This window comes from Maniola hyperantus, chromosome 24 (genome assembly GCF_902806685.2).
Source record: "Maniola hyperantus chromosome 24, iAphHyp1.2, whole genome shotgun sequence".
NCBI lineage: Eukaryota > Metazoa > Arthropoda > Insecta > Lepidoptera > Nymphalidae > Maniola > Maniola hyperantus.
The window spans coordinates 779,123-792,061 of NC_048559.1; the positions used below are offsets into that span (position 1 = coordinate 779,123).

Genomic DNA, 12,939 nt, shown 5'->3' on the forward strand with positions numbered 1-12,939 from the left:
CCAGTCCACTTTTGTACCCGTTGAGCTATTGAGGCTCAAACCAAAGTCACAGAAGATATAATAGTACTAGCGTACCAAAGTTGAGACCGTCATAGTATAGTATAGGTGCAGTACGCGGCAGACCATTATGTAAGTATATCGACCTTTAGAACGAGATTTCGGCTTTGTAGGGCGTTGTCTCTCTCACTCATACCTATGTGACGTTTTGTCGGTCTCAACGACGTAACATGACCGAGCTGACTTGACTCTTGAGGCCGACATAATGTACTATCACAGCCTTGAAATATATTTCGTTATACTGTGGCACTATGTACAATTTTATTTTATTTTTATTTTTATTGAACCACCAATAGAATCATATAATAAAATACATTATTCGAATCATAGGTGGTAAGTTATTACATACTAGCTGACGCCCGCGACTTCGTCCGCGTCGAATTAGGTTTCTTTCAAATCTCGTGGGAACTCTTTGATTTTCCGGGATAAAAAGTAGCCTATGTCCAGGACTTTATCTATAACCATTCAAAAAATCACGTCAATCCGTCTGACTCGCACTTGACCGGTTTTTATATTTTTCTAAACGTTCACTCAAATACACTAGAATATGTTCTATAGCGACAAACGTGACGTCACTTCCTTTCGTTTACGCAAAAGATATAATATAATAATATGTGCCGGTCGTATGAGGAAATATGTGTACCTGTGTGATATAGGTAGGTACCTAGTACAAGTAAGAGGCTTATACTAACAAAAACGGGTTATGGCTTGTCCAATGTCACTAGAACTGTTTAACAAAAAATTATCATATTACTAGGTGACCCGGCGAACTTCGTACCGCCTATTTTTTTCATTTTTCTCTCCGTAAGAACCATCCTCGTACTTCAAGGAATATTATAGAAAAAGAATTAGCGAAATCGGTTCAGCGGTTCTCGAGATTTGCGATGACCAACACGTTTGGTGATTCATTTTTATATTATAGACTAGCTGATCCCCGCGGCTTCGCTCGCGTGTATATAATGTAGCCACTCAGGAATAATGTAGCTTTCTATTTTTAAAATCGGTTCAGTAGTTCCAAAGATTACCCCCTACAAACAAACTTAACGACATTACCTCTTTATATAGTAGTATAGATAGTATAGAAGATATAGTAATATAGTATAGATATAGATAGAGAATCTCTCTCTATCTATACTATAGGGCTCTTCTCAGACCTGGGCGCGTTTGGAACCCTCGTAGCTTTAGTTTTAAGTTTGCGTAATAATTATCACCACTATATCTTACAAATCTAACACCATACCAGACCATCAATAAGAGTAATTTATTACCTATTTTGAATAAATCATTTGACTTTTGACTTTTGACTTTTGAATAGAGATAGCGATAGAGATAACATATTATTGCCTGAATGTCTGAATGTCTGAAGAAAAACCTGTACTTATACCTTCTCAGTTAAATCTAAATTGTTGTTTTTGATTTTGTATAATAATTTCTCACACATGACACGATATAATTAATAATTAAATGTAACTAAGTATATTTATCTCGTAACATTTGTCACGTGTTTATAACTTATCTACAGAAACAGGAAAATTGTGAATATAATGAATAATGATGAATAACGGACCGACAAACGGCAAACCATTCATAATAATTATAATATGCATCAATTTAACTATCGTTAAGGGCAATTCAAACTTGTCTACATCAGTTACTTGTAATTTTATAATATTAAAAATGTTTGGAAATATTTATATTTATTATATTTTTTTGTAATATTTAATTTATAGTGATAATAAATAGCAAAATCTTAAAATTAGTAGATACTTTTTGTTTAAATGGATTTCTAATATTTTAGGTGAGTATATTTGTACAAAACTATATCCTATATCCTAAAACTTAGCAGAAAAAATTAGAAAACCTTATCAAAATTGTTCTAGATCCGAAAAATAAAAAACGTTTACTATAGCTACCTATTACATACAATATCTATCGAAATCAGTAAAAAATTACAAATAATGGGACCGATTCTCTTGTACACACTAACTAAACTAAATTAACAGATCTAAATCTAGTGCTATCCTTTTCCGCAAGCAGCATTATGAAAGGGATAGCAATAGATTTGGACGTGCCATTTTAGTTTACTTTAAATATTGTGTACAACAGAATTAGCCACAATTTCTAGCTAAATTAATATTTTTAACGCAGACCCTTCAAGCCGACAAGCTTGACAGACCGTCAGATAGACAGACAACAAAGTGATCCTATAAGGGTTCCGTTTTTCCTTTTGAGGTACGGAACCCTAAAAATAGTAAAATCGAATAAGTAGTAAGATGCGTTAACATTGTTAAAAGCTACCTTAAAAATATTTCAAGAAGAAATCTACAGGTATTGCGAATTTACATCAACAAATAATTTAATCATTTAGTCCTTATGACTTCCTTGACTGTTTTGAGTAATATTGTTACTCAATTAGTAATCTTTTGCGTAAACATTATAAACTTGTAAATAATTTGCCGCAACATTGTAGGTAGGTACCTACTTAACATAAGGAAATAGTTATTTTATGCAAGTATCCTTCAAAAAAACTTTAACTTAAAAATTATTTACTACAATATTATTCTATGTACCTACGTATTGTAACTTTATAATATAATATTGAGTTAAGGTTACCACTTCTAACGTACTAACAAAAATAAAGATTCCGACGAATTGAGAACCTCCTCCTTTTTTTGAAGTCGGTTAATAACTAAATATATAAAAGGAAAAGGTGACTAACTGATTGACTGGATCTATGAACGCACAGCTCAAATTACTGGATGGATCGGGCTGAAATTTGGCATGCAGATAGCTATTATGACGTAGGCATCCGCTAAGAAAGGGTTTTTGAAAATTCAACCCCCAAGGGGATGAAATAGGGGTTTGAAATTTGTTTACTCCACGCGGACGAATTCGCGAGACCTGGAAAGGGACATAGGCTACTTTTTATCCCGGAAAATTAAAGAGTTCCCACGGGATTTTTAAAAACCTAAATCCACGCGTACGAAGTCGCGGGCATCATCTAGTAAACATTAAAAAAAAACTAACCTCAAATTCTTCACCATCCGGTTCTCGCTGGGCAGGTCGAGGAACTCCAGCAGGAACCGCAGCCGCTCCGCGATCTCCCTGGTCTCCATGCCGAAAATCCAGCCGAAGTACATCATGGTCTCCCTGATGGTGAACTCGCCGTACAGCGCGATCTCCTGCGGCATGTAGCCCACGCGCTTGCCGGGCACGCCGGACCCTGCACACAAACATGTATTAGAGCCTCAATAGCTCAACTGGTAAAGGAGTGGACTGAAAACCGAAAGGTCGACGGTTCAAACCTCGCCCGTTGCACTATTGTCGTACCTACTCCTAGCACAAGCCTGACGCTTAGTTGGAGAGGAAAGGGGAATATTAGTCATTTAACATGACTAATATTCTTTTAAAAAAAAAATTAACTAGGTATATTTGTTTCTAGATATACATTTTTAGGGATCATCATCATCAACCAATAGACGTCCACTGCTGGACATAGGTCTCTTGTAGGGACTTCCACACGCCACGGTCTTGCGCCGTCGCCATCCAGCGGCTCCCTGCGACTCGTCTGATGTCGTCCGTCCACCTAGTGTATTACCTAGGGTATTTTTAGGGATCCGTACCTCAAAAGGAAAACCGAACCCCTTATAAGATCACTTCTGGAAGAAACCTACAGGGTACTTCCCGTTGACCTAGAATCATGAAATTTGGCAGGTAGGTAAGTCTTATAGCAGACATTAGGGGAAAACCTGAAAACCATGAATTTGTGGTTACATCACAAGAAAAAAACCGGCCAAGTGCGAGTTAGGCTTTCGCAATGAGGGTTCCGTACTACAGTCGTATTTTTCAACATTTTGCATAATTCAAAAACTATGATGCATAAAAATAAATAAAATCTGTTTTAGAATGTACAGGTGAAGACCTTTCATATGATACTCCAATTGATATAGTTATCTCACTTCGAAAGTTGAAAATACTAATTATTAGTTCATGACCACAATTTTTTTTTTGTGTGATCTAACCCTAAATTCACGGTTTTCAGATTTTTCCCCAAATGTCAGCTATAAGACCTACCTACCTGCCAAATTTCATGATTCTAGGTCAACGGGAAGTACCCTGTAGGTTTCTTGACAGACAGACGGACAGACAGACAACAAATTGATCCTATAAGGGTTCCGTTTTTCCTTTTGAGGTACGAAACCCTAAAAATTAAAATGTGTTCATGAACAATTGTTGCTATTTTCAACTTTCAAAGTAAGATTACTATACCTAGTGGGGTATCATATGAAAGGGCATTACTTGTAAATTCTAAAACTAACTTTTATTTATTTTTAGACAATAGTTTTTGATTTATCGTGCAAAATGTCGCAAAATACGACTGTAGTACGGAACCCTCAGTGCGCGAGTCTGACTCGCACTTGGCCGCGTTTCTAGATGGACAGACGACATCAAACGAGTCGCTAATTGGCGGCGGCGCAAGACGCTTACAAGAGACCATGTCCAGCAGTGGACGTCTATCGGTTGACGATGATGATGATGAATCAGAGATGACTGAGATCATAACGCTGTAGCTGTCAAATTATAACGCTAGTTAGTTATGCAAATAGTTTACGTCAGTTCCAGTGAACCAGTTTTATTTACGTAAAAGAACATTTTGTATTTTGTAGCTCGGTTGACGTAGGCGATTGCTACGAATACAAAACGGATGTTGGGGAAACCCAACGTTTTAGGGTTCCGTACCCAAAGGGTGCCGATTGGACACTAAGCCTCCGCTGTCCGTCTGTCCATCCATCCGTCTGTGTAACAGCGGCCTGTATCTCGTGAACCGGAAAAGGTGGACAGTTGAAATTTTCACAGAATGCCGCTAACATTAAATAATAAAATTTCAAAATCAATTTAAAAAAAATTAAAAGTATTTTCTTATGCGATGGTACCACCCTTCGTATACAAGTCAGACTGCACTTGACCGATTTTTAAAAATACTAGCTTATGTTCACGACTTATTTTGTTACTGAGAGTTCGCCATAATGTTCTCAAAGGTGTCACGTGCAGTCTACCAATCCGCACATGGCCAGCGTGGTAGATTATGGCCAAAACCCTTCCCACTCTGAGAGGAGACCCGCGCTCTGTAGTGAGCCGGTGATGGTTTGATCATGATGATGATGATGATGAAGTGTTTTGGTCCTAAGCATAAGTCCACGCGGACGAAGTTTACGGCAAAAGCTAGTATGAATAAACTATTGTATCAGTCCCGCAAATAGCTATTGCGCTGGAACCATGTCTCATTACCATCGAAATGACGTCATTTTGACGTCAGCCGAAATATACCATCAGCTCGAAACTTCAGTCTAGTGCTGACGCCACTAAAATGGCGACCACGCGCATTAGCGATTTGCGGGACTTATAAGTACCAAAGTTTGCACAATATTCTGCGAAAAGATTAGCAAGTCGCCAAGGCGTCCGCTGAGACCTCGAGAAACATCCTCCAAGTACCGGAAGTTCTACCATTTCAGGTAAATAGCATAAATCTATGCAAATCTAACATTATTATTATTATTATTATTATTATTATTTATTTATTATTTAATTAGAACGGCCATAAAGCCAATTACACTAATTAAAATACGAGTACAAACTAACATAAACATACTTACAAAAATTAACAACTTAAAATTATAAATTTTAAAAAGCAAAATTATAAATTTTCACAAAAGTGCAAGATCTGACCCATGAGGTCAGCCCATTTGTCAGCAAATATGTCACAGCGAGGGGACTCCTTCAGCAGCGCGTTGAGCGCAGCCAAAGTGCGCGGTATGGGTGACCACTGACTGGAGCGCGCTAACGTGCGACTAAACGGACTAACGAAAAATTTGGAGCGGTGGCGGAGATAGCTGTTGTTTTTATTTTAAAACAAAAACATCTAACATGTTTTTGTTTCTTTAAATTTTCATTTGTATAAAGTACTAGCTTATTCCCGCTACATCGTCCGCGTGGACACAAATGTCAAACACCTATTTTACTCCCTTGGGAGATGAATTTTGAAAAATCCTTTCTTAGCGGATGTCTAAGTCATAATAGCTATCTGCATGCCATCCCGCGACTTCGTCCGCGTGGACTACACTTTCAAACCCGTATTTTACCCCCTTAAAGTTGGAATTTTCAAAAACCCTTTCTTAACGGATGCTTACGTCATAATAGCTATCTGCATGCCAAATTTCAGCCCGATCCGTCCAGTAGTTTGATCTGTGCGTTGATAGATCAGTCAGTCAGTCAGTTAGACAGTCAGTCAGTCAGTCAGCTTTTCCTTTTGTATATTTAGATTTCAAAAACATTCAGAACTTTTTCTAGTAAATATTTATTTAATTGATATGTACTTAGTTTCGAAATAAAAGTTTTTGATTCTTGTGAAAGTTATTTCAGGTAACCCACATTTGTATGGAATTTTTTTAATATTACAGTAATTTTGAAGTAAAACAATGACGCTCTATCACATGCCTACTTATACTGAATTTCAGACTTGTTACACTTTGAAACCTAGTTATAACGCGTAAGATATAAGTCCTCACGCGCCATTTTAACTTTGTGTGTCAAATTTGATGTCAAAAGTACGATTTTAGTCCATGTTAATATTAGACCAACAAATTCCTGAAAGGTTGGCAACGCATTGGCGGTTCCTCTGGTGCTGCAAATTTTCATGGGCGGTGGTAATCACCTAACATCAGGTGACCCGCCTGCTCGTTTGCTCGCTATTTTTAACCGACTTCAAAAAAGAAGGAGGAGGCCAATGAGGTTCCATTGTGGAGTCTCATAAAAATATAAAGTCTAGACGATTAGCGCAGCTAATAAGCTAATTGGCACCGGCACCAAAAAGTATTACAATTATGGAACTACATTAACTCTTGTATAACATAATAGGTAAGTATATTCGGTAATAAATTAAATTATTTTTTAATTTTAAATGACAATACAATAAACAAAAATACCAAACATATTCTAGAACATAAAATTTACAGATCGAAAATATCATCTAAACCACCGCAACGAGGCAGGGTGCTGGGAACGCTGGCAGCGTTAGCTCGTTGAACAGCCAGACTAATATGCTGACCGAGGTAACTGCCAGCCCTCCGGTCCCCCGTGGATTCCGCGAGACGGGATAACAGGTCCTTAAAAAAGGATCTAGCATCCTCGCCCCGCGAACCTATGGTCTCCACCCCAAAAGGCACAAATATGAAACTATTTTCTATATATTTCTTTTTTAATTTTTAGTGTTTGTGGTTGGGTATTGAAGTTGGTTTTTTTACTTGTATTTTTTTTACTAAAAAAAAGGTTTCTTACCTTTGGTCCCCGGTTTGCCTCCGAGCACCCATATCTCTCCGCTGTTCAGTTTCCGCCGCCCCACTATGCACGACAGGAGGGTAGTTTTGCCGCAACCTGACGCACCCAACAGTCCATATCTGCACACAAGAAAACAGCATTAAAAAGTGGACAGTGACAAATAGAAAAAAAAACGGCCAAGTGCGAGTCAGACTCGCGCACCGACGGTTCCGTACTCGGGTATTTTTTTCGACATTTTGCACGATAAATCAAAAACTATTATGCATAAAAATAAATAAAATCTGTTTTGGAATATACAGGTAAAGCCCTTTCATTTGATACCCCACTTGGTATCTTTACTTGAAACTTGAAACTTTAGTTATCTTACTTGAAAATTAAAAAATACTAATTTTGTTTTTTTGTAAATTGTCAAATATTATTAGCTGACTTCTTTACTTAGGTATTTATTTATAAACGTGTTCCAGAAATTTCATCCGTATGGAATACATAAATTTCAAATCCTTATTTACCGCCTCAGGGCTTGTATTTTCAAAAATCCTTTCTTAGCGGATGTACGTCATAATAGCTATCTGCATGCCTTACAGCCTAATCAGTCCAGTAGTTTAAGCTGTGCGTTGATAGATCAGTCAGTCACATTTTCCTTTTACTACCCGTGCGCGATAAGTTGAGACTCGCCTGAAATGCAACCCTCCGCCCGCTTCCCTTGTAACTTCCCCTCAAGCTCCCGTGTTGTACTGTAGACAACGCCATTTTTCGCCAGTCTCGTTCTTGCTTACGTCACGCACGACGACGCGCTCTGATTTTTGTCTACAGTACAACCACGCATCTGGGTCTCAACTTATTGCGCACGAGTAGTACATATTATCTAAATAAATTATAATTTACAAGCTGATACCCGCGACTTCGTCCGCTTAGGTTTAAATTAGGTTCAAAGCTCCCGTGATATCTCTTTGATTTTCCGGGATAAAAAATAGCCTATGTCACTCTCCAGGTCTTTATCTATACCTATGCAAAAAATCGCGTCAATCCGTTGCCCCTTGCGACGTGATTGAAGGACAAACCAACAAACCGATAAACCAACAAACAAACACACTTTTGCATTTATAATAAGGGTAATGATGTAGAGTTACAAGACTTTGAAGTGATTAAAAGTGTAGTCATCAATCATCATACAAGCCTATTTCGATATGCCACGTCATTCGGAACAGAACGCCATCTAGCAATTAAAATGAGTTCGCAAGGTAACAGGAAAACTGGAAAAACGGAGAAATTCCCGCAAGGCCGTGCTCCGTGAACTAAACAACTAAACTATGAATCAGGTTACTAGTCACTTGAACAAGTTACTCGACTTGCGTTTACAAGTATACTCGCTCGAGCGCAAAGAGATTCCACGCATTTTAATGTTACTTAGGTACCTACATGTCTAATATATTATGGCCGTGAGGAAAATGTATCTGCACATGGCTACATTTTATCCCGGAAAATAAAAAAAAACATCCCATGATGGTATTTTTAAAACCCTGATCTACGCCTCTATTATTTAGTACAGAAATAGTATGCTTCCTGGAGACAGGCATAGGCTACTTTTTATCCCGGAAAATTAAAGAGTTCCCATGAGATTAACAAAAATTAAATCTACGCGGATGAAGCTACGTGTATCATCTATTTAGTAGAGAAGCTATTTTTATCCCGCAAAAAAAAACCGATCAAGTGCAAGTCAGACTCGCGCACCGAGAGGGTTCCGCACTACAGTCGTATTATTCGACATTTTGTACGACAAATCAAAAACTATTTACATAAAAATAAATAAAAATCTGTTTTGGAATGTAAAGGTAAAAACCCTTTTATACAAATACACTTGGTATAGTAATCTTAGTAATTATTTGTTCATGAGCATATTTTTTTTTTTTTTCGTGATATAACCACAAATGCACGGTTTTCAAATTTCTCGCCTTGCGTGTGCTATAAGAGCTACCTACCTGCCAAAATTCATGATTCTATGTAGGTCAACGGGAAGTACCCTCTAGGTTTCTTGATAGACACGACAGACAGACAGACAACGAAGTGATCCTATAAGGGTTCCATTTTTCCTTTTGCCTTCAAAGTTCCTACGGGATTTTCGAAACTCTAAATCCACACAGACAAAACGATGCCCGCGACTTCGTCCGCGTGGATTTAGGTTTTTAAAAATCCCGTGGGATCTCTTTAATTTTCCGGGATCAAAAGTAGCCTATGTCCTTTCCCGGGTTGCAAGCTACCTCTGTACCAAATTTCGTCAAAATCGGTTGAACGGTTGAGCCGTGAAAAGCTAGCAGACACACAGACAGACAGACACACTTTCGCATTTATAATAATAGTATGGATTATATAGAATAAGAGGATACATATATCGCAATCGCAACGGTCTGTTTGTTCTATGCTCACACAAGCGAACACTTACGACTATGTCGAAACTGTATACATTCTTGATGCACACACACGAATATAACACTTATTACTAAGAGAATTGAAGTTAATTTACTTTGAGGTATTATTTCTTTTAGCATACACTTGCGATGTGAAAAACTTTTAATGCTATTTGTAGTGTAGAATCGTTTTAAATGGAGGCCAATACAGTTTATATATCACCATCCGCACCACATTATATCTTTATTTTATTTATTTTATTTATTAGGAACACACACAATACATTAATTTAACACAAACTACGACACTTATAGACAAACACAGGCTGATAAATGTATCTATAAAATGTGTACACAGCATTTGCAAAATATCTAGACAAATAAAAAGAACTTAACTAACTACTTAACTAAACAATTAATAATTAAGTTACTTAGGAGATGAACCCACCGTAAAATGATAAGAGCTTTTTTTTGAATGCAGTAGCTGAGTCATGAAATATGTCGATGCCAGGTATCTTTTTTGATATTTCGTTAAATTTTGCACAAATACGCATAATTGGGGCTTGATTTCCTAGATAAGATTTGGTGAAAGGTATATGGAAGATTTTTGGGGAAAAAAAAAATCGTAAAAAGTGAACCAACATCTCGACATCTCTCTAGTTTAAATAAGTTAGTAAAAAAAAAAGTTATTCTTCATCATTATTATTATTAAGTAAATTGGTTTTATTTTCTTTGCGGTTTTATTTTTATGGTTGACCGGTTTTTTTATGATTTCACCGTTCACGTCACCATCGCCTAATATTTGACATATCGTCATTTTGGGCTCAATCCGAGAGTTCACTTACTCTAGTTCACTCTGCTAATAGTCTCTGAGAAGTCTCTGAGCTAAGCCCCAGCAAAGCATCGGGTCACCATACTAATATTATAAATGCGAAAGTGTGTCTGTCTGTCTGTCTGTATGCTAGCTTTTCACGGCTATACCGTTCAACCGATTTTGACGAAATTTGGTACAGCGATAGCTTACATCCCGGGGAGGACATAGGATTTTTAACCCAGAAAAGTAAAGAGTTCCCACAGGTTTTAAAAAAAAATCCACGCAGACGAAGTCGCGGGCATCATCTAGTTATTAATAAAAAACCAAAAAAAAGTCGCGGAAAGACGGACGGACATATCGAAACTGTAAGGGTTCCTTCTTTACTGCGGAACCCTAAAAACGTAAAGGGCCGTTAGGAGACAAAGCATTTTATTATTTCATTCAAAGTCCACAGTCTACACGCAAGATTGTCGTTAAGGGTTACCTACAATAAATATCAAATTACAGACACAAGGTTAAAAGTTCAAAGGTTAAAAAGGGTCAAACTATAAGGTCATATTGCCATAACATACCTACATTATTATATTTTTAATTTTTTACAGCAATTATTATATTTAAATAAAAAATATGTTGGATTTTTATTTCCTTTACACAAGTTTACATAGGTAAAATATTTATTTTAACTAGTATATTTAAGTAAAGAAAATAATTAAGTTGGATTTTTCCTCTAAGTTTATGACGACTTTTAGGCATTTGTTGTAGCTTTAAAATGTGGTCCCAGGTTCGAATAAAATTGGGGAATCCATACTCATTCATCATCATCATGATGAACCCATCGCCGGTCTCCTCTCAGAGGGAGAAAGGTTTTGGCCATAGTCTACCACGCTGGCCATGTGCGGGTTGGTAAACTCACACACCTTTGAGAACATTATAGAGAACTCTCAGGCATGCAGGTTTCCTCACGATGTTTTCCTTCACCGTTAAAGCAAGTGACATTTAATTACTTAAAACGCACATAACTCCGAAAAGTTAGAGGTGCGTGCCTGGGATCGAGACCCCGACCTCCGATTAGAAGGCGGACGTCCTTACCACTAGGCTATCAAACCTTTTTTGCTCATTACTCATATTTTAGTATTAGAGGTGGTGGGATGTACCAAAGTTGGTTCATGCTTTGACGTCACAGCACTTAGCGTTATAAGGAACTGTACAATATAATCGCATACCTACTCTAAGCGCTAAGGTCACAGCGGGTCACAATAGCTCTCATTGTTAGCAGAGGTTAATAATCTTTTGTTTTGCGCCCTCGTGTCCTCGCGACGCTGGCGTGGCGCCAATCCGCCAACATTTCTAGTGTGTGATTGGTGACACATCTGTCTGTCAAGAAAACGCACATAACTCCTAAAAGTTGGAGGTGTGCCCGGGATCGAATCCCCGACCTCCGCTTACAAGGCGGACGTCCTAACCACTAGACTATCCGCGGCGTCTTCATCATCATGATCAACCCATCACAGGCTCACTACAGTGCACGGGTCTCCTCTCGGAGTGAGAAGAGTTTTGGCCATAGTCTATCACGCTGGCCATGTGCGGATTGGTAGACTTCACACAATTTTGAGAACATTATGGATAACTCTCAGGCATGCAGGTTTCCTCACGATGTTTTCCTTCGCCGTTAAACCAAGTAATATTTAAATAATTAAAACGCACATATAACTCCGAAAAGTTAGAAGTGCGTGCCCGGGATCGAACCCCCAACCTCCGACTAGAAGGATGACGTCGTAACCACTAAGCTATCACAGCTTTATCCGCGGCGTCTAGCGCCGTCCTATTGTCATCGCTCGTGCGATAATGCGTGCGTCCGACGAAAATGATCGCGCGTCCCGTGCGTTTAAACAAACTGTGCTCTACTGAATGTCCTATTGAAGAGTAAAACAAACAGTAAAAGGGCGTTTTTTATAAGAAATTGTAAGAGGCACTTCCTGGATCTAGGTGCCTCTTTGGATGCCTAGTCTAGGTCTAGGAAGTGTTTCATGTAACGATATTTTATATGTACAAATATGCACTAATTAACAGCTTTTATTTTTATAACAGTTTTTTACCTAGATTTTATTAAATTTGTATAACGCGAACTCGCCATCCTCACATAAACTTTAACAGTTTCTAGAGGATGGCGAACTGTTTATTTTAAAATGTACCTATTATTGAAATTTACGTGATCAATAAAATAAAAATAAAATAAAAAAAAGATCGCGCGATCATGCGATGCGTTCATATTGTATTTCATCGCACGATGAAATCGCATCGCATCATCGCGCGAGGGATAACAATAGG

General features: G+C 37.9%; 1 protein-coding gene across 2 annotated transcripts in view; it reads right to left on the reverse strand.

Annotated features, from left to right (window-relative positions):
- snu (ABC-type transporter snustorr) overlaps positions 1–12,939 on the reverse strand; it is a 92,370-nt gene that overhangs the window by 16,040 nt on the left and 63,391 nt on the right. For both annotated transcript variants that reach the window (XM_034981373.2, XM_034981374.2), the window contains 2 exons: positions 7,393–7,511; positions 3,085–3,280 (listed from right to left, as the gene is read on the reverse strand). In XM_034981373.2, the coding sequence (XP_034837264.1) occupies positions 3,085–3,280; positions 7,393–7,511 (315 nt within the window). The remainder of the gene's footprint in view (positions 1–3,084; positions 3,281–7,392; positions 7,512–12,939) is intronic.